The sequence below is a fragment of the Cupressus sempervirens genome, chromosome 1 (assembly GCF_028749045.1).
Source record: "Cupressus sempervirens isolate cs-2001-9-10 chromosome 1, ASM2874904v1, whole genome shotgun sequence".
Taxonomy (NCBI): Eukaryota; Viridiplantae; Streptophyta; class Pinopsida; order Cupressales; family Cupressaceae; genus Cupressus; species Cupressus sempervirens.
Window position 1 is genome coordinate 616,143,712 of NC_143118.1, and position 21,088 is coordinate 616,164,799.

Genomic DNA, 21,088 nt, shown 5'->3' on the forward strand with positions numbered 1-21,088 from the left:
TTCATAGCATGATGTTGTCGTTAGCCTATTTCCCCACAGTCCCGTAGGCTAACTAGGACATTAAAGGGGCTTAGAGGCCATTTGGCCTAGACAGTTTCAGTTGCAGGTCTTTCTGAGGGGTTCTGGGGCAACTTTGGGCATACTTACTATTTATAGTAAGTCATCTTGGACATGGCCGGACATTCAGTCACAGTGGTATGTCGATGGTAATTGTTTAAAATCGACAGGAAAACTTATTTATCATTGATAAGATTTGTTATGCATTGATAAAGCCATTTTATAAAGTTAAATTTAAATATTTAACTTTATTAATGCATAGACTATAGTTTGTGGGAAAGATTTAAATTAAAAGAGTTCCCTTTATTTTTATAACACGTTGGAGACATAAGGTACATAAAGGGAGTTATGTTTTATCCCACATTGAGAAAACGAAGGATTGAGCTCTTGTGAGAACACTATAAAAGAAATGGAAGAGCTTTTTTTTGTATGCTTGGATGAAGATTAATGTTATGTTGCTGGATATCTGATTATCGGGCTTGGAGGACGGAATCCCTCTTTGCTAGCATTCTCTTCGCTGTTGGAAGACACAGTCAGGAGGATCAAGGGTGTTTTCACTTCAGGAAATACACTGGGTTTCATTTGGGGCGTTTGCATAAAGAAATTTACAAGGGTTTGAGCTGCAGATCTGAAGTTAGTTATTGCTATAGTGCCACATGAACAGTATTTTGCTACAGTACAGCGTGAACAGTGTTGGTATCAAGTTTACTTGTTTTTTCGGCTGATTAGAAGTTTGGAGGGCTGGCCGACTACATCTGCAAAATACTACGGCAACTAATTCCAGGTTTCTTCTGTCAAATTTTGATATTTTGCATAATAATTGTTGAATACAAGTCTGAATAGTTGTTGCAGCCTTTAAGGCAGCTGTAAGTGCACATCTACATTTAAAAAATCACCCTTTATTAGCAGATTGGAAGAGTTTCCAGATTTTTCATATACTATTGAATGTGTGCCAAGTGTTTGTGAAAATGTTATGATGTGTATTATGCATTTTAATGTCACTTCATAGTTGTTCGTAAATCTACTCATTGGAAAGCAATTTATTGAGGAAATCAGCTTTATGAGTTTGCATACAAAGTGTTTGACAATATTCTTTAAGTTAAATTTCTGCAAGTCAAAGTTCAAATCAGGGGAGAATATTACAGTCCTTCTTCCCATTCTTTTTAGGTTTAATTTGTTTTCCCATTGTCCTAGCTTTGAAAAATTCATAAATTAAAAGTAAAAGCCCCTCATGGAGCGTCGGATTCCTAGTGTGCTTCTCCTGATATTCATTTATATTCTCATTCATTGAAGAGTAAAGATAAAAGGGGATATAAATTTATATGATATTGTTATAGTAGTATTTGTGGACTAATCTAGGTGATTGTAGAAGCATCCCTACAATGATTTCTTAGTTCAAATTCCATGGTATGTGGATTTTAATTTCTACAATAAATTCATTGATGGCATTTTACATTCTTAGTTACGAAATTTTGTCTAACTGATTATAATGGTAAATCTCATTCACATGGACATGACAGATATAACTATCTTCCTATGAAAATTTAGTAATAACTGTATTTCGTTGAGTAAGTTAGTTGTTAATTAAGACCCCGGAGCTGGTTGTTACAGAGGAGTAGAGGCCTCAAAAAATCTCCTATCAAATAGAAAACTTACCCTTAGGGATGCTACATGGGAGGGTGAACAAGTTCTTCAGCATCTAAATCTTTGATTGTTTAATGACAAGCAATCTCAAGAAAGGAGGACTGTAATAGCCCCTTTCATAGAGTAGTTTAAGGTGTACCATTCAGCTTGTTTGATTCTTGTATGCTAATTTTGGGCTATATTAGGAATTTAGTTAGTTTAAAAAAAACTATCCAATAAGGCAAACTTTTTTGGATGGCTTTAATTAGTTTATCAAAGTTACTTAAGTGAATTAAAGAGGATATATTAAATGTCACTTTACAAAGGTGCTTTAGTAAAATATTTTAAAATGGAAACTAAAAGGTCCTTTTGGAAATGTTCTATTGGATATTAAAAAAGAGGATTTAAGAGCCCATTTGGAGAGGACTATTTATTTTTCTCTGTGGTTGTGTTTGAACTTCTTACCTAAGCAAACCCTAAGACACGAACCTTAAGGGAATTGGTTTTGAAGGTGAAAGATCTACCCTCTCTGATTTGTAGGAATCACACAGATTTCACATAGGAATTGAGTAATTGAGATTAAACAGCTTATCAAAAGTTTTGCATGCAAATACTAAATTATTCTATTCCAATGCACACATGAGATTTCTTCAATTTATTGAATACAAATTTGAGCGTCATGGTTTAAAGGATGACAATGATTGCTGAGTAATGGATTATTAACTGAGTTACCAAATTCTCTCCTGGACCTAGGAATTCCTAGTTCAATTCTCTCAAAAGTCTGGTCCTTGTCAGATTCTATCAAAATCTGCCACACAGACCGAATTTTGCTGGGAATTGTCTCAGAGGAGCCATGGCAAAATTCAAACGACTTTTGGGCGACTTTGGTTTCTAGCATAGGACCCTGGATAGAATTTTGGAGAATTTGGTCGAAAAACACCCTTTTGTTTGCTATTTCAAAAAGTTTTTACTGCCAAATTAGACTCGGAGTTGGACTCAAGCACATGATTGGACTCAAATTACTAATCATATTTCATTTGAATTGAACACTACTTGAGAAGAATCTGGATGTATAAAAGTGTCACACATCTATTACAAAATGTATGTAATAGACGATATAGGATAACATGTATAGAAAACTATGGATTGAACAAAATCTAAAGAGATCTTTACTATGGTTAAATCTGGATCCAAAGTCATCTTTCTTGGCTTCATCCAGTTTGATCCTAAGCTGCTTTCATTGAATCGTCTAGTATGATAATTAATGTGTGAAGTTTACAATATGGCAACAATCACAACGTTGTCCTTCAATGGGCCTATAGCATTACTTTAAACAGCAGAATGATGATGAATTGCTTGATAGTTTTTGATGATATTTGATTGTGATGGCTGATTATTAATGTTGACATTATTGTTTTTGAAATGAAACATTAATATGGTGGTGTATTTTGCTATGTTGCTTTAATATTAGCATAGTGGTGTATGACTTATTTGCTATATATATATATATATATATATATATATATATTCTTGTGCAGACGAACCCAAAATGAATCTGAACCCAACCCAAAAAACAATTGAATGAATTTCGAACCTGAATCTTGAACCCGAACCTGTATCTGAATCAGAATCGGCAACTTAGAATATTAAGTGATTTAGAGCAATTAATATTACTTTTTGGCAACCATTATTGAGCCAAGTTGGCATGAGCAAAAAAGGGAAGATTGAGAGCTACTGAACCAATCACATATTTTTCAGTATCAGAGACCCTTCCCTGATTTTATAAACGCAATGGCAATGACTTCTCCAGAATCTAACCCAAAACTATAAATTAGAGAAAAACACTAAACCCACCACAATTTAATACACAAGAGACTTCAGACAAACCAACTCACTGAAAACAAAGAATGCAATCGAAAAGTTGACATGAAGATGATCTCAATTCCAAAAATGGTGAAAAACCTCTATATCCAAGAACTAAAAAATCAACTATCAAAGAATGGAAATCATCAACTAAGACCAAAGTTGCTAGGAGATGCATCTCCAACAACTATGATTCATAACAAGTACAAGACATGTCTCAAGTACTGCAAACAAGAAAGGTTGCATGGGTATGGGGTTACTTGGGTATGTTGGATACGGGTACAGGCACAACTATTTTTCAAAAAAAGGGATGGGGGTACATGGGTATGCCTATTTTTTTTTAATATAATTTTGGTATTTTATAGAAAATCTGCAAACATGAGTCATAAGTCATGACACTAAGCTTTCAAAACAAGAAATCTGAAGAAATGAGTCATGAGTCATTATATGGTGAATGTTTAAACTTTAGATGCATAACAAGAAGGAAAACTTTAAATATGAACAAGAAGATCATAAATCATATAATGACATATTGCAAAAGATAAACTTCTAGTTCTAACTTGAACAGTGAAAATCAGAAAAGAATTAGTAGTTTACTTTCAACCAATATTGTATCAGAGTTTCAAATTGATCACAAATTGAATTAATCTTGATAAACAGCAAGCTGATATGCAAATAGAAAACTGAAACAAAAATCAGACATCTTAATCTACATGGCATTTTTAATGTTTTGCAGGGGGGAATTTGTGAGCTGACATGGTGTTTCTGGCTGCAAGGTACGTACTCAAGCATCGGGTAGGGAACACACATACCAATACTTAGTATGCATACTAGAGGTCTGGGTACGCATACCCATGCAACCTTGCAAATAAGTACAATTATCTCCCCAATTAAACAAAACATTTTCCTGCCATCTCCCTCTTCTTAAAACCTTGTTTTGCAGCATCTCCATCCAAAAAAGTAATAGAAATTAAATAATGAAACAATGTCATTTTGTAGCAAAAACATCATATGGGTTCTGTCATTTCCATTGCACAATTTGTGTTCATTAATAAAAAGCAGGTGATAGCTATTTTTAAATACTTAACATTTTGTTTTGGGGAACTCAAGATATGCAATGTAATGTTCCCTTCCTAGAATGCATTTATTTTTAATGATAATAAGGATTAAAACATAAGATTAATTAATTAAATATTTAAAAATAATGATTTAATATATAATTATGATTATGATTACATTGACTAATTAAATTATTAAATAAATAATAGTACATTAATTATTATAGTTTGAAAGAATATATTGTTAATAATATTATATACTTATAGTATCATTAATAAATCAATATAATAAGAATACATTATAATATATAATTTAATATTAATAGTATATATATATTAAAAATTGAACATAATATTAAGCAAGAGCCTACAACACAATGGTAACTTGTGAGCCTCTTATGTGGGAAGTCTTGGGTTCAAATCTACTCAAACTTAACACAATAATACTCAATTACAATAAATAATACTAATTAATCTAGGCTTCAACCCATTACCTATCAAAAAAAATTGAATATAATATTAAATATAATATATGAATACAATAATTTAATAAATGAATAGTAATAAATATTATAGAACTACATTATTGATTATTAAGATAGAAGATGAAGGAGATATAGAGCTATTCAATATAGTCTATGAACAATCTAAGATAATTTTGTGGAGGTTTGACTCCATGATATAATATGGGATATTTCTGAGGATTCATGGTTTCCGTGAGCTAACTAATATGCACCTCAGATATAATATCCTTGAGTGTTGCATAAGTGATGAAAAGGAAGAGCTATCATAGGAGAACACAAATTATAAAAAATTATATACTAATCACCGGTACTCACATTGAGCATTAAGATTAATACAAACTATCATTATTGTGCCCGGTATTCTAGATGAAATAATAATAGCATGGGCGTGTTTAAGTATGATATTTATTATTGATAGATGAAGAAAAGCATCAAATAGAATAGAAGAGAAGTAACAATGACAGTAAGTACTCTGTGAATAGGAGTAATTGAATAGGGAAGAGGAAAGATATAATCTACATACATCTAAAACACTAGTCACACTGGTCAGCTACTATTATACAAACTCAATGAGACATTTGTTTTCCCATCGATTGGCAACAATTAGGTGTACAATATCATATAAGGGATTGAATTGTTAAAATACAATAATATATAGCCATCAACCTACCAATTACAATCACAAAGGCATTGCATTGGCAGAACTCTATCCAATCATCAAGTACCAGTGTATCTCTACTTGATTCAAGTCGAGCACCAACCACTGATGTCAGATACATATAATGACGATATCAAACTTTATTAATTATGAATATTGGGTGTGATGCCAAATGGGTACAATTAACAATACGACAAGATTTATAATTAAGGATACAATAATGAGTTGTCACTCTTCCATCTTTCACATATGATATTTAAGAGACCCTTATGCAACTTCTCAAGAGGGGGGATTCATTGGGGAAATTGCTTTCCCACACATTGGAAGGTGGTTATCCACTCATTACAATATGGGATCGTTCCTTAATAAACTTCACCCCCATCAATATAAAAATTCATCCAAAAAGGCAAGTATATCCATATTAGTGGATTAAACTATGAGTCTATGAAGGAGAATAGTTAATATTGCAAGAGACTAAGCTTCTACACAACTATGTACAACTATCGATCAGAATTGGATTAGAGTATGTAATACAATATCTACTAATGGGCATTGCCTCTACCATATGAAATTGAGGGAAGATTGGACCAGGGACATTACATGCAAAGATAATATCAATATTGGTTTAGTGTTTGTCACTCAAATAGGTGGCATTACATTCAAGTCATGGAATTGAAAACTAATTTTGTTGGCATAAATGAAAGGTAAAAATGAATTCATATCCTCCTCGGTTAGCTTCCACAGAAATGATTTCATTTTTTTTTTTAAACTACATTGCAAGGTTTGGACCCTGTCAACCAAGTCCAAGTTTGCCACAAATCCAAATTTGAATCAGGTCTGCGGTAGGTCCACGCAATGTTTGTACTACAGATTGTGGGTCTACATATACACATTCCTACACAAACCAACATTTTGTGATGCAAACCCACCACGGACCTCAAGGTTTTGGCAGGGACCTAGGCAAACACCACACGAAGCCTCACAGACCTATGAGAACCCATAGCCCATTGGGCCAAAAAAGCAACTTTAAAACACAAAAACAAAATCTATTATTATTTTTTCCTTCTAATAAAAGGAGCCTATTAGAATGCATCAAACACATTTTATTTCTCAGTTTCTCTCTCATTTTGGTGTGTCCATTTTGCAAGCTTGAAGAGAAGGTGCTAGAGATTGATTGTGGAGTCACAAATCCTTCCAAGCATCATCTTTGAGTGTTCTAGGTATGCATTTGATCCTTTCTTTTAGTTCTTTGATAGCTTGTTTTATGTTTTTTAAAAGTTTAGTTTTTTCAAGTTTTTGTATTAAGTTTTGAAATATGTTTTTTTCATTTTTGTTATAGACTGCAAGAATGAGTAGTCAAAGCCTAGTGGGTGGAAAGGGGTTCCAAAAATATAAAATTGAAAAAGGGTCTCCTTTGTGGAAGTATACAACAAGATTAAACATTGTGCTAGAGTGGGGTGTTTATAAGTTAATGTAATTTTTGCAATATCCAATATAGAAGCTCTTATTACCAAGTAAAACTTCATTTTAAAGGCCCTATGGGTAAAGGGATCAATCTGTGTGAGCGCTCAAGGAAAAAAAAAGATGGGGCTTCTATCTTCTCAAATAGTAACAATGCTAAAAGAACAAGCAGCTGGTAGGTCTGTTTCAGGGGGGGAACAAGAAAAATAAAAAAGCACCAGCACCACCCCGCTCAAATAACCACTAGAGGTCGTCCCTTCTTACCTGTGGCTTCTAGGGATGACAAAGATATAGAAGCACCTGAAACCATGACCCATAAGAAAGGCCCATTAGAGAGGGCATTTCAAAATGAATTAAGAGACACTGCTGATCAAAAGGTTGACCGTTGCCTCTTTGTGAATGGTCTTCCATTCAATCTAGTTAGATCACTTTATTGGAGAGAGATGTTGCAAGCAGTAAATCAAGCCCCTACTAGTTACCAAGGTCCTAGATATGAAAAGGTGAGAACACCTTATTACATAGTGAGAGAAAAAATGTAGACAACCTTCTCAAACCAATAAGAGATTCTTGGATCCAAATGGGAGTGACTATTGTGTCCAATGGATGGAAAAATTGCACCAGATGTCTATTGATAAATGTTACTGTTCTCTCCCCCAAAGGGTCTATGTTCTTTAAGGTGGTGTTTTATGTTCTTTAAGGTTAAGAAAGTGTGACTCCATGAACTGACATCATATGTAGAAGATCATGTTATAAGAAACTCTATGTAAGACATCATATTGAGAGAAAAATATATCACTAAAGATATAATTTTTTGGTCAAACAGAAGGGTTAGTCAATGGAGTGGAGGCAACCTTGTTATGAAGGGAAGACAGATATGTAAGAAAATGGATAGAGGTAAACTGTGCAGAAGAGATGATGGAATAAGAATAATGAAAATATGACAGTACCAATCATATAAGCCAGAAATGCCTGATTAAGAATTATTATTTATATTGATCAATAGAAGACTATATAAGCATGTGGAAGAATCAAAAGATATAATATATATTTACTAGCAGTAAATACTGAGCAGAACCAGTCAATGGGAATTATTTAAAAAGGGATAATACATAAATACATTGCTACAAATTGTATATTAAATATAATCATATCTCTTATACAGTAAGAGAACATCATCGAACAAGGAAGATGCTTAGATTATAAGAAAAAGCTTCATACATCTCTGACTAGTATGTACGACATTGTTTATTTTGATTAGGCATAATAATAAATGACAGTGTTACCATTATTTAAACATATGTGCTCAAACTAGTCATTATTTTTAAAAGTTGAGGGATGAAATGCTATAAGGGAAAGGCCTGTATAAATCCAGCCAATTGGTTGTTCCCAAGACGGTAGAGATCAACGACCTTGAGCGCCTTATGGACATGTCCAAGAAAGGCTGAAGGATTTGGATCCATAAAACCTTAAGGGAAGCCATTAAGATTGGTGTCTAAGCAACCTATTGCATCTCAGCATTCTCATAGACTGGAATGATAACCAAGATAGCATGATCTTTTCAATTCACATATAGTTATTACTTACCTATAAGGGTAGCCTCAAGAGAGAGAACATAGGTGTATTCAGGGAGAGGCTTCTGTAAAATTAGCCAATTGGTTATTCCAAGAAAGGATAGGATCAGCGTACCTGAGCACCTTGCGAATGCATCGAAGAAAGGCTTAAGGACTTGGATCTATAAAGCCTTGAGGGAAACTATTGAGTTTGGTGCCTAAGCTATCTATTTACATCCTAAGTTCTCTTCTTGACCAAGAATAATAATAAGAGAAAAACAAAACAAGCATCCTGCTAAGTAGGCCACCTCGTGTGGATGCGTAAACACCACTGAAGTCAAGGGAGCCAAAGTTCCACTCTTGGACTTAGTATGGGATTGGCCTAGAGTAATTTATCATGACTCACTTTTTGTTTAAAACTTATATATAAGCGTGTGTACTAATGGTCACTTGTGGTTGCAAGATTCTATTGAAGAAGTAAATTTTGTAAATCATTTTCTTGACTCTAGTAAACTTTAAGGCATCAATCCAGAGTGCATTGTATTATGCGTCTACATCATATCTACTTCATGTTTTCATGCATTCGTGTATTTGCTTCCTGTATGCTTAGTGTTTTTCATGCATTATGATGCATACTTCATGAATCCATTACATCTTCTTGCATCCAATTATATGCTTTGTATGTTGGCTCTACAAGAAAAGTTATGTATAAATGATTTTTGCTTGAGGAAAAGCAAAATTTGAGAGGGGAGGATTGTAATATCCCCATCAAAATAAGATCTATATAATTAAAATATAAATGAATACATAAATAATAAATAAATAAAATAATAATACTATAATATTAATAATAGCATAGTTAAAATTTATTGTAATCATATTATAATATTGCATAATATATTACAATTAAAGCATGAAAATTAAATATTATCATATAAAGTTATAAAATATAATATTTAGATTAATAATCATAAAATATAAAGTGAAGTGTATATATAATGATCTTAATATTAATAACAAATAATTGCATGATAACAATATTAATATTAAAAATTAATATAATGAGAAGACACATCTTTTCTCATATAAAGGTATATAAAGTAATATATTTCACCCAAGAAGATATACAAGGGAAAAAAGGAGATATATGGATTGGTCTGCAAAAAGTTCAGCATGAGGAATTTAAGTAGATTATGTAAGGTGCTGACAAGGGACATTACAAAAATGCCCTCGACAAGCTTTTAAATCGATGATTACAAGTGCAATGAATGTGCTTTAACAACAGATGAACTTTTAGATCAACATTGCAAGCCTAGAATCGCTGCAAATGATCATCAAATGCATTCAAAATGTCACAGATGGACATTAAATGCATCAAAGAGGGACATTATATCCATCCACCAAGAGGTTGACAAGAAATATCACCCCACATCAGATATCATTTATTGGCAATGGCACCATTAGGGTTGCAAGTCCTTACATACAGCTTCTTATTTCCTGAATCTAACATTCTAATTCCACTCAAATTTCAAGTTGTATAAAGAAGATTTTGTAGGCTTTGCATGCTCAGAGTGGTGTGGTTTCTAAGCTTAGAGTGCAAACATGTTTAAGATTAAGATATTCAAATTTCCAGAAGGGAACCTTTTTGTGAGAGACATGTAAGTAACCTGGCTGGCATTGCAGCTAGGTAAAACTTGATTAAATGTGAAAATTATGCTTAAACTTCATATTTCTATTCTCATTCCAAATGCATGGTGAGAAAGGTTTGGTTTAAGGTGCCAAATCTTTGAAGGTTTATCATAAGTGTCTTGTGCCAACAATGCAACATTACAAAATGCGAGCACAACTGGAATATATTTGAGAACATGCACTACCAGCCGCAGAACAAATTGTTGGTGCAAAGGTTGAATTATCTTGTTTATGTTCATTACAACCTTCACTCCATCACAAGCCAACCTTAGGCTCTAAGTTATTCCGCCATCGAGTGAGAGGAAATCGATCCATGATCAAATTGGATTGTTGAGACTATAGATCCTATCTTCATTAAGGATGATCTTGCACAAGTTAATTTAAGTTGATCTTAACATAGAGGTAGTAGACATGGTGGAGGAGAGAACACAAGAAGATCTCTTGGATGTTGATACCATTGACACAAACAAACAATTATAATGTCATCAAAATCAAGGACCTAGCTCAAACCCAAGCACAACACCCACAATAGAGCAATTGACATTGGGCCAAGTGACAGGAGTTTCGCTCAACTATACTTGTACTTTGATTTTGATTTTTGATGCCCTATATTTCACAAGCTATGAGTTTTGTACACCCCAAATATTTACATATTTAAAAAGGTTGCTTCCTTCGACTTAAATCTGTTTTTGTACTCATTTCAATTATGTATTCTTGTGTATGTGATCAAGGTTGCTTCTTATTAATCTATTTACTATGCCTTTGAATTTGATTTAGTGAAGTGTGCACAGTAAAGTTTTAAATCCTTTATTAAAAAGAAAAACATTTTTTCAATTTGCCAAGTCTATGTACCAAGTTCCAGTCTGAAAAAAAATCAGGATGCTGACTCCAAATCTTGTACTTACGGTTCTAGCACGGAGAATGTACCAAGAAATACAATAGATAAATACATTCATTATCTGTTTGAAGATACATAGAATCATAGAGGAATCTATAGCATATTCACTGACAACTTCACTAATTGGCCTATCATAAATCCAAAACTTGATTAGCACTAACCTTAGTCTTCTTCAAAATGCCACAAGGATCACAAGCAGCCAGCCAGCCAACACGCCACCCAGGGACCATCCATCGTTTTGAAATGCTACCAAGAGTTAGCACAGGTACAGTATATGCAAAGGATCCCATTGGAGTGAATGGCTTCTCACCAAAAGTAAGATGACCATATACTTCATCTGAGATAATTAATATGTGCAATCTTCTAGCTGTCTTTGCAACCTGCAAGAAAGTCAAAAATGTCAATTCCTCACAAAGAACGCCTAGTATTCAAAACATTACATCAGGGTGAAATTTTAACAATAAAAACTTAAATACATTTACGGCCTTATTCTCTTAATTGATCAATGACGAGCATAATTATAAATTATAATCACTCTAGGGAAAATGAGATTGAGAAAAGTTACTTATTGGAAAATGGACCAAGTCTACTTTAGAACTGAAATTTCTAATTCAAATTGTTTGAAAAATGAAAGAAAACTTCTTACAACTAATTTAACAGGAATGCAAAAGCTAACCATAGGAAATAGCCAATTATGCATCTGGCACAAGCATACCTCACATAAATGTTCCTGTCTAAAAACAACACCACACGGGTTGCTTGGATTAATAATAACCATTGCAACTGTGCTGTTGTCAGCAATTGCCTCAACTTGACCCAAGTCAATTTCCCAATCTCTTTCTGGCAGTAAATCATAATACCTGACTTCAATACCTTTGTATGCCACTATTGAGTCATAATATGGAAATCCTGGCCTTGGAAGAAGAATGTTTGCACCTTCACGACCTACGACTTTCATAGCAAAATCAATACTTTGTAGACAGCCAACAGTCAGATAGACATCATCTGCAGACAACTGATAAGGCAAGCCTTGTGAAAGATAATCTGCAACCACTCTGTGAGTAATGAAGCAAGATCAATAAAAGAGAACTGATACCAGAACAGCTTTACTCTCATAATGATGGTAAAATAACTTTAATCCATAAACCAGCACATATCTAACTTCTTTGTAAATAAAAATGAGTATAAAAATTAGAATACTTTCTCCTCTTTTGGGCAAGCACATCACAAAAAGTTTCAAATTTAGCTGCATTTGGCATCGCCATATATCCCTTAAACTCATAAATTTTTCAAAGCTATTATTTGCATCTGGTATTTATGATAAACACTACATCAAGCACACGAAAATACCTCGTGAAATATAACAATAGCTAAGAGAGTATCAATATAAAAATCCAAGAAAAACAGCTAGAGAGAATAATTACGAACTGTCATAATGTGTTTCCCATAAGTTTGCCAATCTAGAACTGACTTGACTTGAAATGACAAATAAATGCACAGATTTACGAAATGTTAGAAATCTTATTTCTATACAAATCCTTTAATTAGAAACTACCATACAATCATTTCAAGAATCACAAACTGACATTCATGTTTCTGTTTCTTGCACTAGAGACAAGTTTCACATATTGAACATGTGTTCATATTGCAAGTGAACTTTTGAAACTACATTTTTCCAAGTATTTGCAAGTTCCCAGATGACTCATCCTTTGGTAATTACACTCTTGGATGACATAAAGGCTCATCCATCAGTTTGTTCCCACCCTCTTCCAATGAAGGGTCAGTAGTCTCTTGATAGATAGATCAAAGAGAGCCACTGGTGCAAACAAGGAGCAAGCAACCAGTTAATGGTAGCTAATCCTAGTAGCCACACATATAGATACTCAAAGCCACTGGCTTAATCAGACATTTGGAAAAAAAATCTTCCTTGTCCAGGATTTAGATTATCAACTTGCATTACAGATGCAAGGAGGACACACAGTTTTCTTCGGAAATTCACATGCAAACATTAATGGGTTTTCCATTTAGCCAACCAAGAAATTATCAAAATCCTTCTACTGCATTCCCTTATCCTTGGTCAGAAAGCTAAGGGAAAGATGTTCAATAATCCTCTTGACACTCTATTCTTTGTCCTCTGTGCATCTATAGAAATTCTGACATTTTGTGCCTAGAAAGATTAACTGTAATGTCCCCATTTTTTACCCAGTTTACAGAGAGGAAATAAGTTAATTCAACTAAACTAGGTTGTCTCTATTGTTGTTTTCAGGAAATTTCTATTTGATTAATTATGTATATGATTTGAATATTTTATTTTAATAAAGTGACTTTAATTAAAGCCAAACATAAAATAAAATAAAATATTATAAAGTCACTTACATGAGCAAAAAGAATTAAAATTTCTTAAGTGATTTTTATAATTAAAATCCCAGAAAGTTCCAAGAGGATTTTGAGAAGGAGAATTCTGAAAGACCATATCATTCTAGATTGTTTATTTTGGAGAAACCCTCTGTGGGAGTCTAAGAATTGGTTCAATTATTCAAACTGGGACAAACCCTTAGACAGAGATCGGATTTGTGGATAGAAACTCACTTAATCAATCCTTGGCAAATTCACATGGGGTTCACAGGTGTAAAGATTGGTTCAGGGTTGTAAAGTGTGGAAGATATCGCTTTATCATTAAGGATTTCAGAGATTGCCGAGTTTGCAGATCCCAAGTACAATTTTTTAGAGTTTTGCCTGCAAATATAAATTTGTATGTGCAGCAATGCGACAGGGTGAAAGCTTACTTAAAGGCCTTAGGAAATCCAACATAGTACCTGGTGCCTATCATGCAGTTCAGAGTTTAAACAGTACCTCAAAGGAGGGTCAATACTCATAAAGCCTGTATAAAAATTGACACAGCCTTTTGTAGGCTTCCCTAAGTCAATGCAGCCTCTTAGTACTTATAAGAGCCGCTACACATTTTAAAAAAAGGGATTGCAGCATGTCAACATATATAAGAGCCAAACAAATATATTGTAATAACCCTGCTAATTTCTAACTCTATGTTCACAAATCTTCTTTAAGCATTTTATCAAACAGTTTACATACTTTCTCTTAATTTTGGTTTGTCAACAGTTTACATATGTGAAAGTTATAGAATACTTGTTTGCAGGTTTCTTTTTGTGTTTATCTTTCATGAATATGCTTTCGAAAATACAACATGCTCAAACTACACCAATTCATATGATCAGACTCAGAATATACTAAAGACTTACATGAGCACAATGTTTTAATTTGGACAAAACAGACAGCTGGATAAATATCAAATTCACAAAAGAAGTCTGCTACAAAGTCCACAAATGAATCCATACAATTCTAACCTCAAACAACTAAGTAGTTCAATTCTGATCTTCAGCCCTCTCGAATCAAATGCTAAATCTTCTTGTGACTCAAATAATATTGTAGAATTTAGTATAATGGTCATGCAAGTAACTTTCTTTTAAATCTGTCAGTCAGTCTTTAGTAACATTTTGTTCTTAAAGTTGTTTAGATAATTAACTTTCTGTACTCCTCTCCTTTTCTTAATATTGAATATCAATCAATTATCAGTTCATGGTATCAGAGAAGGGGTCAGTCTTTGGCAAAAACAAAAAACTAATACAATTTGTACTTTTATTACCTAAAAATTTTGAGAAATAAATCTAGAAGTTTTTTGCCTAATTTTTTGAAAACAAAAAGCATTGGGCTTCTGGATAGGTTTTTAATAGAATAAAATATGGATTTTCTTAAACAATTTGGGAGGAGATTTTTAGAAGATTTTGTAGGGCTTTTTGATGAGTTTTTGCCTTGACAAAAATCAAGTTTGTTTTAGCAAAGAGTGTTCTGATCAGTTTATTACCCAAAAAATTCATGGCTTTTTGTTGTTTTTTGGTGATCTTTTAAGAATTAAAATTGTGGCTTCTCAGCTTTCTTTTTGTTAGAGTATTTGTCATTGATGTCAAAATATGATGCAGAAGTCGTACTCTAATGAGGATGGAGATGCATCTCATTGATAAGGTTTTAGAATCAAGACTAAATATTTCAGTGATTTTGAGAAGATATCCAGTGTCGTCACTGTTATTATTATTAAAATGGGCAAAGAACTGGTTCTGATTAATCATGAGCCCAAACACTGTTGGTTGGGGATTATTAAAAATGCCAGCACAATGACTTTATGACTGGAAGTTCTTATTACTGCTTTTCTGTGTTCGTGATAGTCACCAGATATGCATAAGAACTATTAATATGAGTGACATATAATTGTGTAACTCTTCTGTTTCGTTGAAAGACAATGAAGGTATCATGGCAGGTGTAACATGGGAAAACACTACTACATTCTCATTGATTTAAGTACTAAACATCAGAACTAATGCTGTGGGGAACTCTGCATAAGTATTGTTGAACACCACAGAAAGCTAAAATGTGGATTTGGATATGTGTTGGACTCTGTCTTCTTTATCATTCTTCTTTTAAAAAATTCATTACCCAATGAAAGTCTTAGCACTCTGTTCAACACGTTGGCATAATTTATTTCAGAATGAATGCCTCAGAAACGTTAGCTTTTTCTTCTCAACGAACTGACCATAAATCTCAGAATTTCATAACCAAAATATATTTCGATCTGGAAAGAATATCGTTGTTAAAAACTTCTTCAGTTATCGAAAACAGATATATATACGTTTGCTATGTTAAACTTCCAAGCAGTTGTATTTGTTTTGATAGTTTATATTATTTGTCATCGATTGATGAACGATTGATATGGATAAGCTTTTTGCTGAACTGTACAAACAAACAAAATAAGTTGGATGACGTGGCAATTAACTAGACAGTGGTTGGAAGTAGTTTTAACTTCAAACAACTTTAGAACCATCGAGTAGTATTGAAAGAAGAAATCCAATGGAAACTTATGAGTAGGTATGATATTGAAGGTTGATGAGAATTCTCGATGAGTATTGAAGTCATTCTAAATAATGATAAGGAATTCGTAAGTGCTATTTGAAATCAGATAAAGATGCTTACTAAAGTCTGAGAGTTGACAATCATAAGCAAGAAAGATAATCTGAAGATCAATTCAAGTTTATAGATTTCAACTTGTGCTGAAGACCAAAGGAAGAAGGAAGGTAATATCTTGAATGATCAACAGTTATAACAGTGATCACTTTTTATTTTCCAGCTATGTTTAACGATGATCTGGTTTTGAATATTTAAGTTATCATTGAGAGTTTGATTTCATTCTATCAAGTAATCATATACTGAAGTTACAGATAAATACTTCAGAATAACAGAGATTTCATTCAGTTTACACAGACTCTTATTTAGATACTCAGTGTAAGTTGGTAATCACAAAATTCATAATCAAATGTAATTTTGTCATTTGCATTTGGAATTGGATTGATGCTCAGGCTCTGTGTTGGTGCTCAGAAATAATTGAGTTGTCCTCAAATACTTTGGATTGTAATCAGATTGTACAGGCAGAGAGGTTATTTATGCCTTGAGTTGGTGCCTTAAAAGACATTGTAATATTTATGTCACTGGACTAGGACAGTAGATCCTAGCAGCATTTCTCACTGTTATTTTTTCTTTTTCCCATCTTGTATTTCCATGTAAAATTGGTGTTTCAGTTGTGTGAATGTTTTTGAGTTCATTTTGATTTTCATTGCACAAGTTTTACGATTAGTTAATTAAGAAAACTTACTCAAGTTTGTTACTGCTGATTCATCATCCCCCCCCACCAAGTGGTAAACCTGTGTTTAACACTTTTTAGATCTGCAAGGATTTTTTGCAATTTTTTCATCAAAAATGGTGGGTCTTGTTTCTGGTGCAAAAAAAGGTTTTTTTGTTCATGTGATAGGTTTTTGCAATACTGCATGGCAATGGTTCTCGTGACCAATGCAGGGTATTTGTATGTCTTTTCCGAAAAAAATCATGATTTTTTTTATGTTAAATGGTTTTGTCCAATTTTTCCCAAAAATCATAGATTTGTTGTTTTTTGACATTTTTTTCTAAAAGGGGTGGGTTTCTACCATTTTTCCTTCAAAACAAAGATTTTTGACAATTTTTTCACAAAATCATGGCTTTTAGTCTTCAGCAAAATGTTTTGCCAATTATGTTTCTTGCGAAGTGTTTTGGGTTGCACCTAGGGTTTCTAGGGTGTATGGTGTTCCTAAAAATGTACTAGAGGTTACATTTTTTTATTTTTTTTCACAAAATTGTGTGATCTCAGCATTGCATCGAAGGTTTGATGATATTTCCACAAAATGATGGTGTTTTTTCTAGCAACTACTTCGTGACAAATTCATGATTTCAGAATTTTTTCCCAAATTTTATCAATAAAAAACAAGGTTTTTTGAGAAGTTGATCTCTAGTCCCTAGATAATGAGAGAGATGAGATGGCTACTCGACATTATGTTGGAAGGTATTCAACTTGTTTTTGTACTTGGTCATGTCCAGAAGTCATGTAGAAAGCGGTTAGTTGATCAAGAGTTCAACCAGGGAGGGTCTCAATAGTAGGCTCAATGCACAAAACGTTTTGAAGAGAAGTAAGCCTTCTATGCATATGGTACCAAATGACCTGCAAATTGTGCCAAATCTGCTGTAGTGTAGTTAGTAGAATGACCATTAAGAGAGGGTATCAAAGTAATATTGTAACATTTAGTATAATCTTTATGTAAGTAACTTTCTTTTAAGTCAATTAGTTTTTTGTAACTTTTTGTTCTTTATGTTGTTTGATTAGTTTAGTAACTTTCTAATCTGTCTTTAGTTCTTGATTTTTTCCATTATGGAAAGATCTTGTAATTGCTTATTTAAGATCTTTCCTTTGTTTAATATTGAAAATCAATCGATTATCATTTCACTTGCACTATGAACAAGAGGAGGTGAGCCAACACATGAATTAACGATTCTTCCAATTCACTCCACAAATGTTGATGCAGCCTTTCTTCAGGAAAGATTCCTCTAATCCCAATTCCAAACTATCTGTGTGTTGCTCTTGTTTCGGATGTTACTTGCCTATTCCTTCACGCCCTTGCAATGAATTGTCATGACAATATTCAGAAAATATGGTACTAGCCAAATGTGGTAGGCTTCACGAGAATGAATCGCATTGGGTTAACTCCCTTTGATGATATACTCCTATATAAATCATTCACTGTCAAACAAATAATAATTTTGTATATCACTACCAATGTATTAATGAATTATAACTCCAATCAAATAATTATTGCCTTGATGGAATAAGGAAGCCAAACAATTAGAAACACCTCTATGCATATGGTATCTGCTGATTAAGGGGTCAGTAAAATAATATTCCATGAGAAAGATGTTCCAGCAAATAAACTGGCCTGGCAATATTTATGGAAATCAATGTTTATAATGTCTTAACATTACAAGTATATGATCCCCACAATTATGAGCTTGGCTTCAAAAAAGTGCTTCACTTCAAAACAACCATAGACAACAGTATTTATTTCGAAGAGGCCAATGCAAGAATAACAAAGTAAACGAAGAATTAGAAGGCACAGAAAGAGAGGCCAAAATAAGAGAAGAGAAACAAGAGGGAAATTAGTAATTGAGTTTCCATGAATATGATGAGTCAAATGAAAAATGTTGATGATTTTTTACTTAAGCATAGTGCTTTCATCCCATCACATTAGGAAGTTTGCAAAGAAACACAGAAAGAAGAATCCAGTCTTGAAAGTTATGTTGCTTATACCAGATGAGGATGAAGCTAATTTTGCAAGTGAGGAGGAATACATGAGTCTTTATGATACAGCTGAGATTGAAAGATATGGTGATTTCGAGTTTACTAAATCAGCAACTAATGAAAGTAGAATTTTTTTATGATTCATTGCTCGAGCATAGTCCTGTCCTACCATCTACTCAGAACAATCACAATTCACCATTTAGAGGGGTAACTGATTTTATAAAATTGAATAAAAAAATGAATACACGAGCCTTCATGATATTGCTAAGATTGAAGGATATGTTGATTTGGAGCTATCTATATCAGCCACTAATGAAGGTATGAGTTTTTTTTGATGATCCACTGCTTGGGCATATTCTTGTCCTACCATCTATTTGGAAAAATTGCAATGTACCATTTAGAGGGGTAGCTGATCTTGGAAATGGAAACGAAGGCAATTCATAAAATTGGTTTTTGTGAAGAGCCAAATTTCTTGGCTAGTTTGGGTCGGAGGCCTCAATAGTTCAAAGTTTTGAAGAACCAATTGTTGGGCACCGAAGAAAGGGTTGGACAAACATTGACTGTTTTGATAGCACACCAATTCATTAAAGACCTCTAAAAGAATCAAATTGAAAAGAGACAAAAGAATTGTATGGTTCGATCTCTTTATCAAATCTGCAAACTATCAAATATACCCTGGAAATAATGAAATCGAATTACGTGCTTGCATTTAATTTCACACAGAAACTATGCCATCAAATTTGCAAAAAAGACTGCCAATGCTTTCATAGAAAAGATGAAAGAAATTATTGAGCTTCACCTTGAGTTAATTTTAGCTCACTATTCTCTCTACAAAGCACAAAATCAGTCACCTGTTGCAGCCACATCAAATGTAATGTCTTCTTTTGAATAGTTTAGAACAACTAATTAGCCTACTTGATTCACATAGGATAAAGTCGGGTAAAAGGAATGTGCATGAGGTGCTAACCCTTAGCTCTATATGCACAAAAATAACCCATGCATCTAACTCACATAGATTGGATGGGCTGACAATGTACTGCTATAGACATAGCAAGAGTTGTTGAGTTGGGATTCAGTATTGAAATGTTCCTTTGGTCAGGGAAACAATAGCTGAACCATGAACAGCAAGGACTCTTTCACAAGAGGCCTAGGAATTGGGGAGCATGCATGAAAATGACACATGGAGTGTTTTGCAGTAACAAATACAAAGTGTTCAATGGAGCATTTTGTGGGAAGAACTTTGTATACATAGGTTCAAGATGCTATTGATTGTTGTTTACTAATTAATGCTTCTATGTAGATGTTTACGCTTTGGAATATCTATTAGAATATTATAATGTTTCTTTAGTGGTCATCTTGGTTAGGCTTTAGTTTCTTACGTAGTTTCTATTTCCATTTTTAGTTCACCATTATTTCTTTGAGAAACATCATCTTTGTAAATCTATATAAGGATTTCTCATCTCCTCTATTTAATATAACAACAACAACAACAACAATTTACCATAACATTGTATTAGAGCAGGTCAATGGGAATTCTTAGAATTTGGCAAGTTTTTTAAGAAACATTCGAGCCTCTTTTGTTCTAGATATTTGTGTAGAAATTTGTTTTTTTTTTTTTTTAAAATAAAAATCATCAAAGGCAATTTATGAAAATTATGACTTTGGCTACAAGGAAGAGCAGCTTCGTTATCCAACATCAGGTTGGATGTTTTGTGATTATTTCTGGTCAAGTGCTTTACCGATTCTAGGAGGGTTAGTGGCACACTCATCTCAGTGGCAAAGCATTCTAAAGAAGGAGGCACCCTTCTCTATTCTTTTCCTGAACAGATTTTGGCTTCTTAGTCATTAACATTTTGCAGATCCAAAGAAGGTCTTAGCAGCAGCAGAATGTTTTGAAGAGTTTTTGACCAGAAGACAAGAGTTCGACAACGATCATTAAGGGAAGGTATTAGAATATTATAATGTTTCTTTAATGGTCTTTGAG

At 33.4% G+C, this 21,088-nt stretch overlaps 1 protein-coding gene across 1 annotated transcript in view; it reads right to left on the reverse strand.

The window, feature by feature from the left end:
• Positions 1 to 21,088, reverse strand: part of LOC149579416 (aromatic amino acid aminotransferase 4-like) — an 83,646-nt gene that overhangs the window by 15,598 nt on the left and 46,960 nt on the right. The window contains exons 3-4 of the mRNA XM_089832606.1: positions 12,097 to 12,436; positions 11,543 to 11,761 (exon numbers count right to left, since the gene is read on the reverse strand). Of these exons, the coding sequence (XP_089688732.1) occupies positions 11,543 to 11,761; positions 12,097 to 12,436 (559 nt within the window). The remainder of the gene's footprint in view (positions 1 to 11,542; positions 11,762 to 12,096; positions 12,437 to 21,088) is intronic.